This window comes from Carcharhinus amblyrhynchos, chromosome 3, assembly GCF_965287045.1.
Source record: "Carcharhinus amblyrhynchos chromosome 3, sCarAmb.v2.hapA, whole genome shotgun sequence".
Lineage (NCBI taxonomy): Eukaryota > Metazoa > Chordata > Chondrichthyes > Carcharhiniformes > Carcharhinidae > Carcharhinus > Carcharhinus amblyrhynchos.
The window spans coordinates 2,283,191-2,304,499 of record NC_137326.1 but is presented as its reverse complement, the minus strand read 5'-3'; the positions used below and the strand labels follow the sequence as shown (position 1 = coordinate 2,304,499).

General features: G+C 47.1%; 1 protein-coding gene across 1 annotated transcript; it reads left to right on the top strand.

Moving 5' to 3' along the window:
* On the top strand, window positions 1–20,732 carry klf15 (Kruppel like factor 15). The gene is made up of 3 exons (XM_080218624.1): window positions 1–229; window positions 9,279–10,384; window positions 17,819–20,732. The coding sequence occupies exons 2-3, from the start codon at window positions 9,369–9,371 to the stop codon at window positions 17,985–17,987; spliced, it is 1,185 nt and encodes a 394-aa protein (XP_080074750.1). The 5' UTR covers window positions 1–229; window positions 9,279–9,368; the 3' UTR covers window positions 17,988–20,732.
* Window positions 20,733–21,309: the final 577 nt, after the last annotated feature.

The window sequence follows — 21,309 nt, the reverse complement described above, 5'->3', positions numbered from 1 at the left end:
AAAGTGTTTTGAAAGTTTCTGTGGCCCATCCCCATTGGGGAATTTGCCAAACCAATGGCAGCAGGAGAAAGGGTCGAGCCTTCCTGCTCCAGTCTCTGGATTTCAATCAAAGAGAAATCCCTCAGCAGTCATGTGAGAGATGAATTTAATTCTCCAGCAACTGGGAAACACACTGTACCCACACAGCCTGCAGCCAGAGAACAGCTTCAAGGGCAGACTGGGGTTTCAGGTAGGTCACTCCTTAAACTTTCTGCAACTTTTAAATAGAAACATTTGCTCTAAGATCCCAGTTTATCTTTCTGACCCTGTGACATGTCAATTTCTGAATAGTGTTTACCCTGACAGACAGTCATTCTGGAGAAAGTTTCAGCGATTCGATGCACCTTACTGTGATTGGAAATTATTCTTTTTTTTATTACATTCCCCTCTGCCACATTCTGAGTAAATTCTCTCGAGTTTGGCAGATTTGGAAGTGGAGTGAGGGAGCTTTTCAGATACTCTCGATGTGCTGCCGTATTGACATGCTTGTTCCTGGAGGGTTACTGTCGGTCAAAGTGATATGGGGCCACTTTTGGGTAGAGAGGAATTGAGAGAGAGAGAGAGAGAGGTAGAAGGGGAGAGGGATAAGGGTGGGGAGGAAAAGAAAGAGGGAGAGGAGGGAGGAAGAGGAGAAGGGAGAGAGTGGGAGGAGAGAAAGGGAGAGGAATGCTTGATGTGTCCAAAGGTTTTATCAGAAGTTCAGACCTGGACAGTTAAATTGAAAGTTTAGTCTCAGTGATGGTGAAACCATCACAGATTGTTTAAAAACCCATCTGGTTCACTCATGTCCTTTATGGAAGGAAATCTGCCCTGCTTATCCAGTCTGGCCGAACACAAGCCTCAAAGGGCAGGATTTTCCAGCTGCACCCATCCTGAAACCAGAAAATCCCACCCAAGGTCAACAGACGTTTCCATGGTCCACCCCTCTCCCGCTCCGCTCCCCACGGAGGGTGGGATAGTGAAATTCACCTCAAAGTGTCAGCTGAGGCTCATTCGGTTCAGCGTGTGAATTAGAAGGATGAGGGAATCAATTAGATTCTCCCTCGCTCTTGGAAGCTCTGTTTTTCGAACAAGGTGTTAAAGTTCAGGTGCATTTAACTAAACTAGAAAGAGTGCAGAAAAGATTTACTAGGATGTTACTGGGACTTGATGGATTGAGTTATAAGGAGAGGCTGGATAGACTGGGACTTTTTTCTCTGGAGCGTAGGAGGCTGAGGGTCTATAAAATAATGAGAGGCACAGATCAGCTAGATAGTCAATATCTTTTCCCAAAGGTAGGGGAATCTAAAACTAGAGGGTGTAGGTTTGTGAGAGGGGAGAGATACAAAAGGATCCAGAGGGGCAATTTTTCACACAGAGGGTGGTGAGTGTCTGGAACGAGCTGCCAGAGGCAGTAGTAGAGGCGGGTACAATATTGTCTTTTAAAAAGCATTTACAGTTACATGGGTAAGAGGGGTATAGAGGGATATGGGCCAAACACGGGCAGTTGGGAATAAGTGGTAAAAACTGGGCGGTGTGGATAAGTTGGGCCGAGGGACCTGTTTGCATGCTGTAAACCTCTATAACTCTATGAATGGTCGGATCGATGGTGTTCTCCCCACTACCCTGACCCCCTCAACATCACAAAAGCAGGGTACACGGCGATGATCATGTGACTGTGGAGCTTGTTATGCGTTTCCTAGATACAACACTTGAAAATTGGGATGTCTGGTAGCCAATGAAGGTGCTATACGAATGCAAGCTGACCTCAGACATTTGGGGAGAGTGTGGTTGGGTGCTGCAGTGTCCCTGACAGGGCAGCTAGGTGACCTCCACTGGAAAATGCACTGTGTGTATTCTGGGCAGGGAGAGTGGTGGCAGGTGAATAACCTGCTGACATTGTCACAGTCACATACTGGAGACAGGAATATAGACAGGGCCCAGGGTATGGATCAAATCCAGGAGCTGTGAGTAAAGGGGGAGGGAGTTTTATCAGTGTCTGTCTGGGTATTATCCATCGTCCAGATCGGAACATGATCCCAGTATCTTTTGGAAATGAGTATTTAATTTCCACGCATTAACTCTTTAGTTAGTGACTGTCAGTGAATTGCCGATATATATGTAAATAAATGAGTGCTTCTCTATCTCTCCTATCACTGACTCTCCCCCCATTCCCCCTCCCACACCCCCATGTACACTCTCCCCTATCACTGACTCTACCCCCCGTTCCCCCTCCCACACCCCCATGTACACTCTCCCCTATCACTGACTCTCCCCCCCATTCCCCCTCCCACACCCCCATGTACACTCTCCCCTATCACTGACTCTCCCCCCATTCCCCCTCCCATACCCCCACGTACACTCTCCCCTATCACTGACTCTCCCCCCCATTCCCCCTCTCACACCCCCATCTACACTCTATCACTGACTCCCGTCCACCCATTCACTCTCCTGAGGGAATGTTTGATTCTCCTCAAAGATATTCCAAAGATTTGACCCAAGTTCGATTCTCCACCTGGAGCCCTTATCCTCCACGTGCCTCTCTTCAATCCTCCAGCCAGAATCCCAACTAATATCTTGCCACCGATGTGGAGAGCACAGGAGGAGGCCGTTTGGCCGATCGGCCAGGTCTCTGAAACTCTTCCCCTCTGTTCCTGCAATCTTTCATTTCTGAATGTTTAATTAGTTCCTTTTTGGAAGTTGTTGTGGAATCTGCTTCCGTAGCCTTTCAGATCAGAATAAGCCTCTGTGTGTAAAACAGTTTCCCTTCTTTTCCCTTTGTTTCCTTTACCAAGCGCCTGAAACCTGCTCAGCCTGTGATTCCCTCCATGGCCAAATAACCTGTTGACAGCCACTCATTCGGATCAGCTAGAAAACATCGTTAAACATAAATTTCCTTAACGACGAGCCAATAAATCAGAGGGGCAGACGAGATGATGAGGGGTTAGAAAGTGTGGGGTGAACATTTCCAGAGACAGAGTGACAGGGGAAACGTCTCGTGTCCAAGCTGAGTATTTGGATGTGTGGTTTTGACCGTGTGGGTTGTGCTGATGAGTGTGATGTGTGTTGTTATTTATTACATTGCCCCGTGCTTCACATTCAGCTCTTTATGCTGCTGGCAAAATGCTTCAGCATTCTCCTCACGGCACACACACACCCACAGTCAGCTGACACTGTCCAGATCACACACACACAGAATGCAGACCACCACACAAAGCAGTTCACTAATCAGTGCTGTACCTGTCCTGGGAGTGTTTGATGGGGGGACAGTGTAGAGGGAGCTTTACTCTGTATCTAACCCCATGCTGTACCTGTCCTGGGAGTGTTTGATGGGGACAGTGTAGAGGGAGCTTTACTCTGTATCTAACCCCGTGCTGAACCTGTCCTGGGAGTGTTTGATGGGGGACAGTGTAGAGGGAGCTTTACTCTGTATCTAACCCCGTGCTGTACCTGTCCTGGGAGTGTTTGATGAGGACAGTGTAGAGGGAGCTTTACTCTGTATCTAACCCCGTGCTGAACCTATCCTGGGAGTGTTTGATGGGGACAGTGTAGAGGGAGCTTTACTCTGTATCTAACCCCGTGCTGAACCTGTCCTGGGAGTGTTTGATGGGGGACAGTGTAGAGGGAGCTTTACTCTGTATCTAACCCCGTGCTGTACCTGTCCTGGGAGTGTTTGATGGGGACAGTGTAGAGGGAGCTTTACTCTGTATCTAACCCCGTGCTGTACCTGTCCTGGGAGTGTTTGATGGGGACAGTGTAGAGGGAGCTTTACTCTGTATCTAACCCCGTGCTGTACCTGTCCTGGGAGTGTTTGATGGGGACAGTGTAGAGGGAGCTTTACTCTGTATCTAACCCCGTGCTGTACCTGTCCTGGGAGTGTTTGATGGGGGACAGTGTAGAGGGAGCTTTACTCTGTATCTAACCCCGTGCTGTACCTGTCCTGGGAGTGTTTGATGGGGACAGTGTAGAGGGAGCTTTACTCTGTATCTAACCCCGTGCTGAACCTATCCTGGGAGTGTTTGATGGGGACAGTGTAGAGGGAGCTTTACTCTGTATCTAACCCCGTGCTGAACCTGTCCTGGGAGTGTTTGATGGGGGGACAGTGTAGAGGGAGCTTTACTCTGTATCTAACCCCGTGCTGTACCTGTCCTGGGAGTGTTTGATGGGGACAGTGTAGAGGGAGCTTTACTCTGTATCTAACCCCGTGCTGAACCTGTCCTGGGAGTGTTTGATGGGGACAGTGTAGAGGGAGCTTTACTCTGTATCTAACCCCGTGCTGAACCTGTCCTGGGAGTGTTTGATGGGGGACAGTGTAGAGGGAGCTTTACTCTGTATCTAACCCCGTGCTGTACCTGTCCTGGGAGTGTTTGATGGGGGGACAGTGTAGAGGGAGCTTTACTCTGTATCTAACCCTGTGCTGTACCTGTCCTGGGAGTGTTTGATGGGGGGACAGTGTAGAGAGAGCTTTATTCTGTAACTAACCCCGTGCTGCACCAATCATAGAGTCATAGAGGTTTACAGCCTGGAAACAGGCCCTTCGGCCCAACTTGTCCATGCCGCCCTTTTTAAACCAATAAGCTAATACCAATTGCCCGCATTTGGCCCAAAACCCTCCATATCCATCGTATCCATGTAACTGTCTAAATGCTTTTTAAAAGCCAAAATTGTATCCGCCTCTGCTACTACCCTCTGGCAGCTTGTTCCAGACACTCACCACCCTCTGTGTGAAAAAATTGCCCCTTTGGGCACTTTTGTATCTCTCCCCTCTCACCTTAAACCTATGCCCTCTAGTTTTAGACTCCCCTACTTTTGGGAAACGATATTGACTATCTGCCTTGTCTATGCCCCTCAATATTTTATAGACCTCTATAAGGTCACCCCTCAGCCTGCTACGCTCCAGAGAGAAAAGTCCCAGTCTATCCAGCCTCTCCTTATAACTCAATCCATTAAGTCCCGGTAGCATCCTAGTAAGACTTTTCTGCACTCTTTCTAGTTTAATAATATCCTTTCTACAATAGGGTGACCAGAATTGCACACAGTATTCCAAGTGTGGCCTTACCAATGTCTTGTACAACTTCAACGAGACGTCCCAACTCCTGTATTCAATGTTCTGACCAATGAGACCAAGCATGCCGAATGCCTTCTTCACCATTCTGTCCACCTGTGACTGCACTTTCAAGGAGCTATGAACCTGTACCCCTAGATCTCTTTGTTCTGTAACTCTCCCCAACACCCTATCATTAACTGAGTAAATCCTGTCCTGGTTCAAAACGCATCACCTCACATTTATCTAAATTGAACTCCATCTGCCATTTGTCAGCCCACTAACACAACCGGAAACCATGGATAAACAGGGATATCCACTGCTTGCTGAAGTCCAAATCTGAGGTGTTCAAGTCAGGCGATACTGACCTATACAAGAAAGTACAGTAAGAAGTCTGACAACACCAGGTTTAAGTCCAACTGATTTATTTGATAGTAAACTCCACATCATGACTATTCAAGAAATCCAGATACGATCTAAGGAGATCCATCACAGATATCAAAAGACAGTACCGGACCAAGTCAGAGTCCCAGGCTAGCCACACAGACACCTGCTGACTATGATAAGATCTGCAAGACATAACAGGCTACAAGATGAAGGTGTATAAAATCAGTGGCTCCAACACACACCTCCCCAATGAGCTCAGTGTATTCTACACCCATTTTGAGCAAGAGGTCAGCGAGAGCATACCCTGCATCCTGGAAGCCCCGGATAACCCTGTTTCTGGGGTCACCATTGCAGATTTCAGAGCAGCTTTCTCGAAGGTCAACCCACAGAAAGTGACTGGCCCGGATGTGCACTCAAATCCTGCGCAGATCAGCTGGCGGGGTTATTCACAGACATCTTCAACCTCTCTTTACAACAATCTGAGCTCCCTATCTGCTTCAAGAAGACCATCATCCCGGTACCTAAGAAAACCCAAGCAGCATGCCTTAATGACTATCGGCCAGTGGCTCTCACATTCATCATTATGAAGAGCTTCGAAAGGTTAGTCGTGGCATGAATTAATTCCAGCCTCCTGGACTACCCGGATTCACCACAGTTTGCCTACAGCCGCAACAGGTCCACAGCAGATGCCATCTCCCTGGCCCTGCACTCAACCCTGGGACATCTGTGTCAGGCTCCTATTTACTGACTACAGCTCAGCCTTCAACACCATTATTCTCTCGAAACTCATCTCCAAACTCCGTGGCCTGGGCCTCAGCACTTCCCTCTGTGACTGGATCCTGAACTTCCTAACTCACAGACCACAATCAGTAAGGATAGGCAACAACACCTCCTCCACCATCATCCACACTTGTGCCCCACAAGGCTGTGTTCTCAGCCCCCTACTATACTCCTTACACACCTATAACTGTGTGGCCAAATTCCCCTCCAATTTGATTTTCAAGTTTGCTGACAACACCGCCATAGTGGGTCGATCTCAAACAATGACGAGACAGAGTACAGAAATGAGATGGAGAATCTGGTGAACTGGTGCAGCAACAATAATCACTCCCTCAATTTTAACAAAATGAAGGAGATTGTCATTGATTTCAGGAAGTGTAAAGGAGAACATGCCCCTGTCTACATCAACGGGGACAAAGTAGAAAGGGTCGAGAACTTCAAGTTTTTAGGTGTCTAGATCACCAACAACCTGTCCTGGCCCCCCCATGCTGACAGTATAGTTAAGAAAGCCCACCAATGCCTCTACTTTCTCAGAAGACTGAGAAAATTCGGCATGTCAGATACAACTTTCACCAACTTTTACAGATGCCCCATAGAAAGCATTCTTTCTGGTTGTATCACAGCTCGGTCTGGGCTCCTGCTCTGCCCAAGACCGCAAGGAACTACAAAAGGTTGTGAATGTCGCCCAATCCATCACACAAACCAGCCTCCCATCCATTGACTCTGTCTACACTTCCTGCTACCTCAGCAAAGCAGCCGCATAATTAAGGATTCCACTCCCCGGACATTCTCTCTTCCACCTTCTTCCATCAGGAAAAAAATATAAAAGTCTGAGGTGACGTACCAGCCGACTCAAGAACAGCTTCTTCCCTGCTTCTGTCAGACTTTTGAATGGACCTACCTTGCATTAAGCTGATCTTTCTCTACACCCTTGCTGTGACTGTAACACTGCATTCTGCACCCTCTCCTTTCCTTCTCTATGAATGGTATGTTTTGTCTGTATAGCGTGTAGGAAGCAATACTTTTCACTGTATGTTAATTCATGTGACAATAATAAATCAAACTAAATCAATTGATCAAAATCCCATTGCAATCGTAAATAACTTTGGTATCATCTGCAAACTTACTAACCATGTCCCCTATATTTTCACCCAAATCATTAATATAAATGACAAATAACTGTGGACCCAGCACTGATCCCTGGGGCACACTGCTGGTCACAGGCCTCCAGTTGAAAAACAACCCTCTACACCCTCCAGCTTCTGTCAAGGAGCCAATTTTGTATCCATTTAGATACCTCACCCTGGATCCTGTGAGATTTAACTTTATGCAACAACCATGTGGTACCTTGTCAAAGGCGTTGATAAAGTCCATGTAGACAACATCAACTGCACTGCCCTCATCTACCTTCTTGGTTACCCCTTCAAAAAACTCAATCAAATTTGTGAGAAATGATTTTCCACTCACAAAGCCAAGCTGACTGTTCCTCATCAGTTCTTGAGTCTCTAAATGCCTGTAGATCCTGTCTCTCAAAATACCTTCCAACAATTTGCCCCCCACAGATGTGAGGCTCACTGGCCTGTAGTTCCCAGGCTTTTCCCTGCAGCCCTTTTTAAACAAAGGCACAACATTTTCCCCTCTCCAATCTTCAGGCACCTCACCTGTGACTATCAATGATTCAAATATCTCAGCTCTGGATCCGCGATTTCCTCCCTAGCCTCCCACAATGTACTGGGATACACTTCATCAGTAAAGCTCCCTCTACACTGTCCCCCCATCAAACACTCCCAGGACAGGTACAGCACAGGGTTAGATACAGAGTAAAGCTCCCTCTACTCTGGCCCCCCATCAAACACTCCCAGGACAGGTACAGCACGGGGTTAGATACAGAGTAAAGCTCCCTCTACACTGTCCCCATCAAACACTCCCAGAACAGGTACAGCACAGGGTTAGATACAGAGTAAAGCTCCCTCTACACTGTCCCCCATCAAACACTCCCAGGACAGGTACAGCACGGGGTTAGATACAGAGTAAAGCTCCCTCTACACTGTCCCCCATCAAACACTCCCAGGACAGGTTCAGCACGGGGTTAGATACAGAGTAAAGCTCCCTCTACACTGTCCCCCATCAAACACTCCCAGGACAGGTACAGCACGGGGTTAGATACAGAGTAAAGCTCCCTCTACGCTGTCCCCCCATCAAACACTCCCAGGGCAGGTACAGCATGGGATTAGATACAGAGTAAAGCTCCCTCTACACTGTCCCCATCAAACACTCCCAGAACAGGTACAGCATGGGGTTAGATACAGAGTAAAGCTCCCTCTACACTGTCCCCATCAAATACTCCCAGGACAGGTACAGCACGGGGCTAGATACAGAGTAAAGCTCCCTCTACACTGTCCCCCCATCAAACACTCCCAGGACAGGTACAGCACGGGGTTAGATACAGAGTAAAGCTCCCTCTACACTGTCCCCCATCAAACACTCCCAGGACAGGTACAGCACGGGGTTAGATACAGAGTAAAGCTCCCTCTACACTGTCCCCATCAAACACTCCCAGAACAGGTACAGCACGGGGTTAGATACAGAGTAAAGCTCCCTCTACACTGTCCCCATCAAATACTCCCAGGACAGGTACAGCACGGGGTTAGATACAGAGTAAAGCTCCCTCTACACTGTCCCCATCAAATACTCCCAGGACAGGTACAGCACGGGGTTAGATACAGAGTAAAGCTCCCTCTACACTGTCCCCCCATCAAACACTCCCAGGACAGGTACAGCACGGAGTTAGATACAGAGTAAAGCTCCCTCTACACTGTCCCCATCAAACACTCCCAGGACAGGTACAGCATGGAGTTAAATACAGAGTAAAGCTCCCTCTACACTGGGAGTGTTTGGTGGGGGATAGTGCAGAGGGAGCTTTATCCTGTATCTGACCCTGTGCTGTATCTGCTGTTAATGAATGTAACCAGTTTGGAAAGAGTTAGTGTATTTTAGATATGGTGCGATGGTATCATTGTTTAAATACAAATCATTTTGTGTTTTTTAGGAGCTGTGTTTGGCATTCTGCAGAATTGGACCTGAACTGCAGGAGAGCTGAGGCAGTGAGACCTTTACTCTGATTTCTCTTCAGACTGAGATGGTGGACCACCTGCTCTCTGTCGACGAAAGCTTCCTGTCGATCAGCCTCCCCGGGGCTTACCCTGGGAATATGGTCATGGGCAGCAGGGCCTATCAGATGCTCCCATCGCCCGTGTCTGAGGATGACAGTGACTGCTCCAGCTCACGATCCTGCTCCAGTCCTGACACCTACGCGCCGAGCTCCAGCTACAAGAGCACATTGCGCAGTGACAGTGGGGACAGTATCATAGATTACCTTCTTTCTCAGGCTTCCATTGGGAGTCACCCAACACCGTGTTGGGGCAAGAAGGATTCATCCATCAAGGAGGAGACTCTGGAACTTCCCACCTTTCGGATGGGGATGACGGATTTGGGGTCATTCCAGCCCACGCTGGAAGAAATTGAGGAATTCCTTGAGGAGAACATGGATGTGGGCTCAAAGAGTGACCCCAAAAGTGAGGGAAAGGAGCTGAAAAATGGGGATCCAGGATTAGTAAGCATGGTGCAGGAGAAAAACCAAAGCAAAACGGCCCTCATGCAACCAAAGTATGAACAGGAAAACAATGTGAGGAATCGTGACGAGGTGCTGAAGGTGGAAGGATCCATCCCGATTATTCTTCATCTCCAACCCGTTGAGGTGAAAGAAGAACATGGCGGCGGTATTAACCCCCAGCCTCGGACAAACCTGAAGATTGGGCAGCTCTTCATCAACATTCAGGGACAAGCCTTCACTCTGGTGCCTCAGTCTGTACCGGCGTCCAGTCTGAACTACTCCCGTCAGTTTGTTCGAATTGCACCGGTCCCCATTGCTGCCAAACCCGTGACTGGAGTCACTGACGGTTGCCAGGACCAAGGTGGAGTCCTTGTGGGCCAGAAGTTTCCAAAGGGAGCCCCAACAGAACTGCTGAAGATGCACAAGTGCACCTTTCCAGGGTGCACCAAGATGTACACCAAGAGCAGCCATTTAAAAGCTCACCTGAGGAGACATACAGGAGAAAAGCCATTTGCCTGCACTTGGCCCAGCTGTGGCTGGAGGTCAGTTCAAAATTCACATCTTTCAGGAGCCCATGACGTGAGAAAGTGCTTTAAACAACAATGTGACAACAGGCAGATCCTCTGTTTAGTTATATTCACTGGGGGATGAATGTTGACCAGGGTGTTAGGGTCAGTTCCCCTGCACTCCTTCAGAAAGCTGGCCATGTGATCACTTGTATCAGCCTTAGAGGTCACCGTGGCCTTGTTTTAACACCCCAGACACAGGCAAACCTTCGATGGAGCATCACCACCATCCACCCCCCACTCTGCACTGCAATGGCAGCCAAAACCCTGGAGTGGGATTTGAACCCAAACTTTGTAACTCCAAAATCAGGGAATGTTACTCACTAAAGCACAGCTTTAAACCCAGGTCCCATCTACCCCCTCAGCTGAACATAAGAACATAAGAAATAGGAGCAGGAGTAGGCCATCTAGCCCTTCGAGCCTGCCCCGCCATTCAATAAGATCATGGCTGATCTGAAGTGGATCAGTTCCCCTTTCCCGCTTTCTCCCCTTAATTCCCCTGTCTATCAAAAACCTATCTACCCGTGTCTTAAAAATATTTAGCGAGGCAGCCTCCACCACTTCAACGGGCAGAGAATTTCAGAGATTCACCACCCTTTGAGTGAAGAAGTTCCTCCTCAACTCCGATCTAAGCTGTCCCCCCCTTATCTTGAGGCTGTGCCCTCTAGTCCTGCTATCCTTTCTAAGCGGGAAGAATCTCTCTACCTCTACCCTATCCATCTCCTTCATCATCTTATATGTCTCTATAAGATCCCCCCTCATCCTTCTAAACTCCAACGAGTACAGACCCAGTCTATTTAGTCTCTCTTCATAGTCCAACCCCCTCATCTCCGGTATCAGCCTAGTGAACCTCCTCTGCACTCCCTCCAAGGCCAATATATCCAATATATCCTGAGTTTCACAGGATGTGGGCGTCACTGCCAAAGTCAGCATTTGTTGCCCATCCCTAATTGCCCTTGATCTGAGTCTCTTGCTTGGCCATTTCAGAGGGCAGTTAAGACTCAACCACATTGGGGCGGCACAGGGGCACAGTGGTTAGCACTCCTGCCTCACAGTGCCAGGGAACCACGTTCGATTCTCGACTCAGGTCACTGTCTGTCTGGAGTCTGCATGTTCTCCCTGTGTCTGCTTGGGTTTCCTCTGAATACTCCGGTTTCCTCCCACAGTCTGAAAGATGTGCCGGTTAGGGTGCACTGGCCGTGCTAAATTCTCCCTCAGTGTACCCAAACAGGCGCCGGAGTGTGACGACTAGGGGATTTTTCACAATAACTTCATTGCTGTGTTAATGTAAGCCGAATAAAATGAACTTTGAACATCGCTGTGGATCTGGAATCACAAGTAGGCCAGACTGGGTAAGGACAGCAGATTTCCTTCCCGAAAGGACATCAGTGAACCAGATACAACAATGTTTTTGTAGTCACCGTTACTGAGAGTAACTTTTAATTTTACATAAGAACATAAGAACATAAGAAATAGGAGCAGGAATAGGCCATCTAGCCCTTCGAGCCTGCCCCGCCATTCAATAAGATCATGGCTGATCTGTCGTGGCTCAGTTCCACATTCCCGCCCTCTCCCCATAACCCTTAATCCCCTCTCTTATCAAAAACCCATCAACCCGCGTCTTAAAAATATTTAGCGAGGCAGCCTCCACCACTTCAACGGGCAGAGAATTCCAGAGATTCACCACCCTTTGAGTGAAGAAGTTCCTCCTCAACTCCGTTCTAAACCGCCTCCCCTTTATCTTGAGGCTGTGCCCCCTAGTCCTACTGTCCTTTCTGAGCGGGAAGACTCTCTCCACCTCTATCCTATCCATCCCATTCATCATCTTATACGTCTCAATGAGATCTCCCCTCATTCTTCTAAACTCTAACGAGTACAAGCCCAGTTTATTCAGCCTCTCCTCATAGCTCAACCCCCTCAACTCCGGTATCAGCCTAATTGATCAAATTTGAATTCTATCACTGGCTCTGATGGGGATGATTTAGTCTGGGCCTCTGGCATTGCCACAACCAGACTGTCAAATGTTAAAAAGTTTCATTGTTAAAGATTTGAATGTTAAAAACCATGAGTACATACAGATAAAATAGGAGCAGAAATATCTCATTTAGCTCCTGGAACCATTCACTAAGAGTGTGGCTAATCTGAGACAGTCAGATTAGCAGGCCTGGCATCTGTTTGTGTTGAATTCCAAACAGTCTAGCCTGGAAAATCTTAGATTGGGAATCTATTTACCTCCTCCTCAATGATATTCACTGACTCCTTCCCCGTACACTGCCTTCTGAGGCAGAGATCCAACACTTCAAAACCTCAATCTCCTCACCTTTAACCTGAAAGGGTGACTCCTAACTCACCCACAAGAGGAAACATCCTTTTCACATCCACCTTGTCAATACCCTTCAGGATCTTATAGACTTAAATCAAGTCACCCCACGCTCTTCGAAACTCCAGCGGAAATAAGCCCAACTGTTCAACCTTTACTCATAGGACAAAGGTCAAAATCCTGGAGCTTCCTCCCTAACCACACTCTGGGTGTACCTACACCTCAGGGACTGCGGTGGTTCGAGAAGGCAACTCGTCACCACCTTCTGAAGGGCAATGAGGGATGGGCAATGAATGCTGGTCTAGCCAGCAACCCCCACATCCCATAAACCAATAAAAATAATCAACTCATTCCAGGTATCAATCCAGTGACCCTCCTCCAACACACTCACATCCTTCCTTAAATAAGGAGACCAATACATAAGAACATAAGAACATAAGAAATAGGAGCAGGAGTAGGCCATCTAGCCCTTCGAGCCTGCCCCGCCATTCAATAAGATCATGGCTGATCTGTCGTGGCTCAGTTCCACTTTCCCGCCCTCTCCCCATAACCCTTAATCCCCTCTCTTATCAAGAACCCATCAACCTGCTTCTTAAAAATATTTAGCGAGGCAGCCTCCACCACTTCAACGGGCAGAGAATTCCAGAGATTCACCACCCTTTGAGTGAAGAAGTTCCTCCTCAACTCCGTTCTAAACCGCCCCCCCTTTATCTTGAGGCTGTGCCCCCTAGTCCTACTGTCTTTTTTGAGTGGGAAGAGTCTCTCCACCTCTATCCTATCCATCCCATTCATCATCTTATACGTCTCAATGAGATCTCCCCTCATTCTTCTAAACTCTAACGAGTACAAGCCTAGTTTATTCAGCCTCTCCTCATAGCTCAATCCCCTCAACTCCGGTATCAGCCTAGTAAACCTCCTCTGCACTCCCTCCAAGGCCAAAATATCCTTGCGCAGGTGCGGTGCCCAAAACTGCACACAGTACTCCAGCTGCGGCCTCACCAATGCCCTATACAGCTGCAGCAAGACCTCCCTACTTTTATATTCAATCCCCCTCGCTATGAAGGCCAGCATCCCATTCGCCTTCCTGACCACCTGCTGCACCTGCAAGCTGGGTTTTTGCGACTCATGCACAAGGACCCCGAGGTCCCTCTGCACCGTCGCCTGCTGCAGTTTTTCGCCACGTAAGTAATAGTCCTTCCTACCATTCTTCCTACCAAAGTGGACCACCTCACACTTGCCAATACTGCACACAATATGTGAGATGTGGTCCCACCAAAGCCCTGAATAACTGAAGCATTTACTTTATAATAATAACAGAGAACGCTGGAAACGCTCAGCAGGTTTGGTGATTTTTATATCGGGGGGTTAGAACAGAGATCAGAGGGAGCTGGGAGCAATATAGACATAGCAAAATTACAGAACAGGTAACAGGTGACCCAATGGGGGAGGGAGGGTTTTTACAAAAAACAGTTTGGAATATGAAGAAAGGTAAATATAGAGGAGAGAGGTCAGATCCAAAGTTGTTGAACTCCATTTTACTTTTCTTTCTTTTATCTTCAATCCTCTTGTAACAAAGGATAATATTCCATGAGCTTCTTAATTACTTGCTGTACCTGCACGCTATCTTTCTGTGACTCATATTCTCGGACACCTAGTCTGTCCCTCAGCATTCTGTCGCTGTTCTCCATTTCAGTAAAACTCTGCTATTTTTATTCTTCCTGTCAAAGTGAACAGCTTCACGTTTTCCCACATTATTGTCCATCTGCGCTAAGTTTTTTACCCACTCGCTGAGCCTCACTGTGGGCGGGATTTTCCAGCCATTCCTTACCCAAATACGGAAAATCCCACCCGAGATCCACGAAACTGCTCATGATCCGTTTCCCGCCTGCTACATTTTCCGTGGCGGGCAGCCTGGCAATATTCCGGGCAATTCCAAACCCCTCATGTCCCCCTCACGACGTACTTTCCCATCAATCTTTGTGTCATCTCCAAATTTAGCCACTGAGCCTTGGTCCTCTCACCTAAGCCATCGATCTAGATTGTAAAAAGTTGAGGCCCCTGCGGGTCATCACAACCTAACAATCAGAAAAAGACCTCTTTATACTTCGTGTTTCTGTCAGCCAGCCATGTCCATACTGGCACGTGAATCCCTACAACTGAGCTCCAACTTTGTGTAGCAGTGTTTGATGTGACACCTTGTCAAATGCCTTCTGGAAATCTAGTGCAGTACATCTGCAGATTCCCCTTTATCCAAATGCATTAAAGAACTCTGAAAGTTGGTTAAACATGATTTCCCTTTCACAAAACCGTGCTGACTCTTCCCGATCACCTTAAGTGTCTCGAAGTGCCCAGCTATAAGCTCCTTAATGACTGATTCTAAAACCTTCCCTCTGACAGACATCAAACTGACTGCCCACAGCTTCCTGTTTTCTGCTTTCTTTCCTTATTGAAACACATGGATTATATTTTCTCCTTTCCAGCCTGATGGATCATTCCCTGAATCCAGTGAAGTTTGGAAAATTAACACTAAATATATTCACTACTTCATTAGCCGCCGCTTTGAGACCCCAGGATAAAGTCCATCAAGACCTGGAGATTTGTCAGCCACAGTCAGAGAGACGGAAGTTTAGAACATAGAACATAGAACATAGAACATAGAACATTACAGCGCAGAACAGGCCCTTCGGCCCACGATGTTGCGCCGACCAGTTACAAAAACAATGACCCACTAGCCTATACCAATCCCTTTTCGTCCATAAACCTATCCAGAGATCTCTTAAACGCCCCCAAACTAGACGCATTTACAACTGCAGCAGGCAGGGCATTCCAATCCCTCACCACCCGCTGGGTAAAGAACCTACCCCTGACATCCGTCCTGTAGCTACCCCCCCTTAATTTAAAGCCATGCCCCCTCGTGCTAGCTTTCTCCATCCGAGGAAAAAGGCTATCACTATCCACCCTATCTAAACCTCTAATCATCTTATATGTTTCAATAAGATCCCCTCTTAGCCGCCTTCTTTCCAACGAAAACAACCCTAAATCCCTCAGTCTCTCCTCATAGGACCTCCCCACCATACCAGGCAACATCCTAGTAAACCTCCTCTGCACCCTCTCCAACGCCTCCACATCCTTCTTGTAATGCGGGGACCAGAACTGCACACAGTACTCCAAGTGCGGCCGCACTAGAGTAGTGTACAGTTGCAACATTACACTGCGACTCCTAAATTCAATCCCCCTACCAATAAACGCCAAGACACCGTACGCCTTCTTAACAACCTTATCTACTTGATTCCCAACTTTCAGGGATCTATGTACACACACACCTAGATCCCTCTGTTCATCCACACTATTCAAAGTCCTCCCGTTAGCCCTATACAGCTTGGAAACTGGCCTTTCGGCTCAATCATACCACCCTTTTTGTTCAAACCCATACGCTAGTCCCAGTTGCCTGTGTTTGGCCCATATGCCTCTACACCATCAGTCTCATCAGTTTGCTTAGTTCACTGATGATTGTAATTTCATCAAGTTCCCATCTCCCTTCCACCTCCCGATTTACAGATATTACTGGAATGCTTCTTGTATTTTCTATAATGAAAGTAGAGGCAAAATATTTGTTCATTTCATCCATCGTTTCCTTATTATCTTTGATTGATTCTCATTCTCAAGAGGACCAAACTCACTTTATTTTTTTCTGTTTAAATATTGTAGAAACTCTATTATCCCTTTTCACATTTCTAGCTCGGTACCTCTCGTAACTCCTTTCTCCTGATAAATCTTTTAATCATTGTCTGCTGTTCTTTATATTCTGACCAATCATTTCATTTGCCACTCATCTTTGCACAGTTATATGCTTTTTCCTGACAATTGAAGCTATTGATAACTTCTTTAGCTAACTGCAAACGGATGGGTCCTCTCATCAGAATTTTTCTTTATGGTAGGAATATACTTATTCTGGGTATCCTGGTCCCTCGAGCCTGCCCTGCCATTCAATAAGATCATGGCTGATCTTTTCGTGGACTCAGCTCCACTTACCCGCCCACTCACCATAACCCTTAATTCCTTTACTGTTCAAACATTTATCTATCCTTGCCTTAAAAACATTCAATGAGGGAGTCTCAACTGCTTCACTGTGCAGGGAATTCCACAGATTCACAACCCTTTGTGTGAAGAAGTTCCTCCTCAACTCAGTCCTAAATCTGCTCCCCCTTATTTTGAGGCCATGCCCCCTAGTTCTAGTTTCACCCACCAGTGGAAACAACTTCCCTGCTTCTATCTTCTCTATTCCCTTCATAATCTTATATGTGTCTATAAGATCTTCCCCCATTCTTCTGAATTTCAATGAGTATAGCCCCAGTCTACTCAGTCTCTCCTCATAAACCAACCCTCTCAACTCCAGAATCACCCTAGTGAATCCCCTCTGCACCCCCTCCAGTGCCAGTATATCCTCTCTCAAGTAAGGAGACCAAAACTGTACACAGTAACTCCAGGTGTGGCCTCACCAGCACCTTATACAGCTGCAACATAACCTCGCTGTTTTTAAACTCCATCCCTCTGGCAATGAAGGACAAAATTCCATTTGCTTCTTAATTACCTGCTGCACCTGCAAACCAACTCCTTGAGATTCCTGCACAAGGACACCCAGATCCCTCTGCACAGCAGCATGATGCAATTTTTTACCATTTAAATAATAGTCCATTTTGCTGTTATTCCGACCAAAATGGATGACCTCACATTATTTGGAGGTGAAGATTCCAGATTTTCCCTTTTGATTCCTGACATCACCCATGAACAACCTGGCTGATATTTTTTAAGACTTTACCCCCTTCCCCACCCCCCCAGCTACCTGAGAAAATCATCTCTCCATCGACCCTATCAACCCTCCACCACCTGGAATATCTCAATCTGGTGACTGTCTCTCATTGAGAGAGTCCAAGTGTAACTTGTGCAGTCTGTAACCCGTCTCTTTGTCCTTCAATCGAAACCCAGAAAGAAAATTAGTGCCTTCAGATGAGGAGCTGGTAAAACTGGAAGAGTGTTGGCTGATGAATGATGACTCAGTCAAACTGAATGTTTGATTTTTTTTCTCCCAGGTTTTCGAGATCTGACGAGTTGTCCAGACACCGACGCTCTCACTCCGGGGTCAAGCCGTACCAGTGCGCGGTTTGTGAAAAGAGGTTTGCGCGCAGTGACCACCTGTCCAAACACATCAAGGTCCATCGGTTCCCCAGAACAGGCCGGACAGCCCGGCCTGTGAACTGACCAATGACTGAGCTGCACCCGACTTCCAACTCGGGTGGAGGGGGCGAGGGGCGTGAGTGGAAACTCGGGGCACGGGTCAAAGTTATTCCAGCAGAAACGCACAGTTTCATTTCAGCCCATCACCAAGATTCTGCACTTTGACATCGTCCGAGTCCGGAATCACCAGTGTGAACATTAACCCTTTCATTTCAATGCTGCCGTGAGGTGATGGCTTCAAGACGGCTGCCTCCGGTTCCCAATGGGATTCCTTAGACTGCAGTCTCTGTCCTAAACCCTCTTTAACTCACACAGCATCCGCTGGATCTCGTTACTTTGCAGGGAAGGGTTGGGTTCGTCAGTCACCTGAACAAGGCCTCATTTTCCAGTGTGGATATTCCCAAAGCACACCTCCAATCATCGACTTGGCTTTATCTTTTGAGCATGTTGTCTAGGAAACGTGTGAATTCAGCAACAAAAGTTCTCTTAACTGTAAATATGTGCTCTTTCGAGAAAAAAAACGATAAATTTGCAGGACTCTGGGGAAAGAGCGGGGGAGTGGAATCCATTAAATACCTCTTTGAAAAAGCCAGCAGAGAAACACTGGGCTGAATGGCCTCCTTCAGAGCTGTGTGATTGGTTGATATTACCATGCAGTGATTCTGATTCTGGGATTGTACCTCGAGGGTGTGAGCTCCATTCCTATCCTGGCAGGAACTGAAACTGGATTCAGGAATCTGGTGATTTGTGGACTGGACTCAGAATAAAATGACCACGGAAGCTGCTGGAATGTTGGTTAAAATTAAAACCAACTGGTGTCCAATAGATTTGAGGGAAAGCAGTCAGCCTCAGTCAGACTGAGTAGCACGAACCCCAGCACCGTGTCACATTACAGACCGTGAGGCCACATTTACCCTCGTGTTTCACAGTCTGAAGATCTCCTGAAGTATATCACAGACCAGTGAAGCACTTACAGAAATGCAGTCAGGGTTGTAATGGAGAAACTACATTGTGAGAAACAGCATGGACCAGGGCCCAGGTGTCTGCAGTGGGATTTGAACCTCCATCTCTCAGATCTAGCAGAGAAAGAGAGGCCCATCACCAAGGGAAGTCTGAGACTGAGTGACGCTTTGCTGTGTTTGCAGAGCCAGTACTTGCCGGAAGGTTAGGGGAGGGCATGGTTTCAGCGTAACTTGGGATTGTCATGAGTTGGACATCATTGGAGTAAAGTACATCTGGCCCAAACCTGCTGGGACCATTATTCTGTTCCCGAATTCTCCTCGACCTACTTCGTCCCTCAACGGAGGTTTGAGAGTCTGTGCTGTAACATCGCTCTGCTGCCTGGGAGGCAGGGTTCACCCTCCAAGTTTCTATTGCCCTCCAGTGTGTCAGCAGCGAACGGGATTGAGGCCACGTCTCCCATTGCCGACCTTGTTCATTCCGGCAAGGACTTCTGTCAGAGTCCGGCTGATGAATCAGTTTAATTATTAATCCAGAAAGTTTTCAAGTGAGCTTTCACAGGTTGGAGTTATCGACACTCTGAACACTCACTGCAGCGACGATGGAGTGTCCTGTGTTTGTACCAACTCTTACCAGCTTTCTCCACACATCTTAATGTGTCTTACCTGTAATCAATGAGTTTGAAATGTCCAGGCTTGTTATGTTGACCGACGTGGCTGCCATTGTGGGCACAGCAAGATCCCAGACACAGCGAAGCCGTGAATGAATGTTTAACATTTGTTACTTATTTTCCCGATGTATTTGAACATAAGAACCAGGAGCAGGAGTCGGCCATTCGGCCCCTCGAGCCTGCTCCGCCATTCAGTAAGATCATGGCTGATCTTTTCATGGACTCAACTCCACTTACCCACCCGCTCACCATAACCCTTAATTCCTTTACTGTTCAAACATTTATCTATCCTTGCCTTAAAAACATTCAATGAGGGAGCCTCAACTGGGCAGGGAATTCCACAGATTCACAACCCTTTGTGTGAAGGAGTTCCTCCTCAACTCAGTCCTAAATCTGTTCCCCGTTATTTTGAGGCTATGCCCCCTGGTTCTAGTTTCACCCGCCAGTGGAGACAACTTCCCTGCTTCTATCTTCTCGATTCCCTTCATAATCTTATATGTGTCTATAAGATTTCCCCTCTTCTGAATCCCAGTGAGTATAGCCCCAGTCTACTCAGTCTCTCCTCATAAGCTAATTCTCTCAACTCTGGAATCACCCTAGTGAATCCCCTCTGCACCCCCTCCAGTGCCAGTATATCCTTTCTCAAGTAAGTTTGGTATTAAAAGTACTGTAGAGTTTGCAATAATCAAAAACTTCCAAATTCCCGGAATTCTGATGGACTTTGCATCTTTGTATTTCATAGAGACAGTGATCATCACTAAATATTCCTGGGATAATACGGAATGTAACATGTGCTGAATCTGGGGAGAGAGGTTGATGTAGGAATTCTGTTCCTGTGACGGCCAGGATGATGGATGATGAATCCTTCCTTACTGAGCAGTGTGGACATTCCTCAGCCCGAGTGGGTCTCCCGACTGAGTGACAAGAGGACCTGTATCTCTGACAGAGATCCTGCTGACACGGGGAAGGCGATGGCTCCCGATGTGGCCTGTCTGATATGAACCGTGGAGAAAATGAGTTTGCATCAGATTCACTCTCTGCCAGGCATCCAGGTCACACCTCATCCCAACATTCTCCGCATTCCTTGTCCTCATTTCACCCGCTGCCCTTCCCAAACCAGCCGCTCAGTAACCACCCCCCCCCCCACCCCCAGCCCCCCACACTGCACTCTGAGGGAGGAGCACAAACTGACCCAACCCCGACAGATCCAGTGTCTCAGTCCTATTGCAATTCCCACACGATAGTTCTGAATTTGCCTATAACTGTTGGACTTCAGTTGTTAACTTAGTGATTTAGACACATGTATGGAAACGGTGTACAGATATATTTCACAGTGTGTTAGTCCTGACACAGTACATCGTTTTTAGTGTAATTAATCGAGGTTGCATCCTATGAATGTGTGGACAGAAGCTGTTAGCATTGATAGTTTAACAATTAGAGATTGCACGCAGATTGTGTAAATATTGTGAATTATTGTATGTACATAAAAAGCAATTCTGTATATTTTCTTTGTTCTGTAAAATATTTTAAACTTTTAAAAGAAATAACATTAAATTCAGATTTAAGAGAATTTTGGATGGGTTGTTTTTTTTAAAGACTAGGATTTGCAAAGTGAAATATCTCCAGAGCGGCTCAGTGTGACGCTGGAATGTGAGTTTGATAAACTCTCTCTCCCTTGTTTCTCCCTCCAGGTGAAAGTGGCCCATGTTCATCACG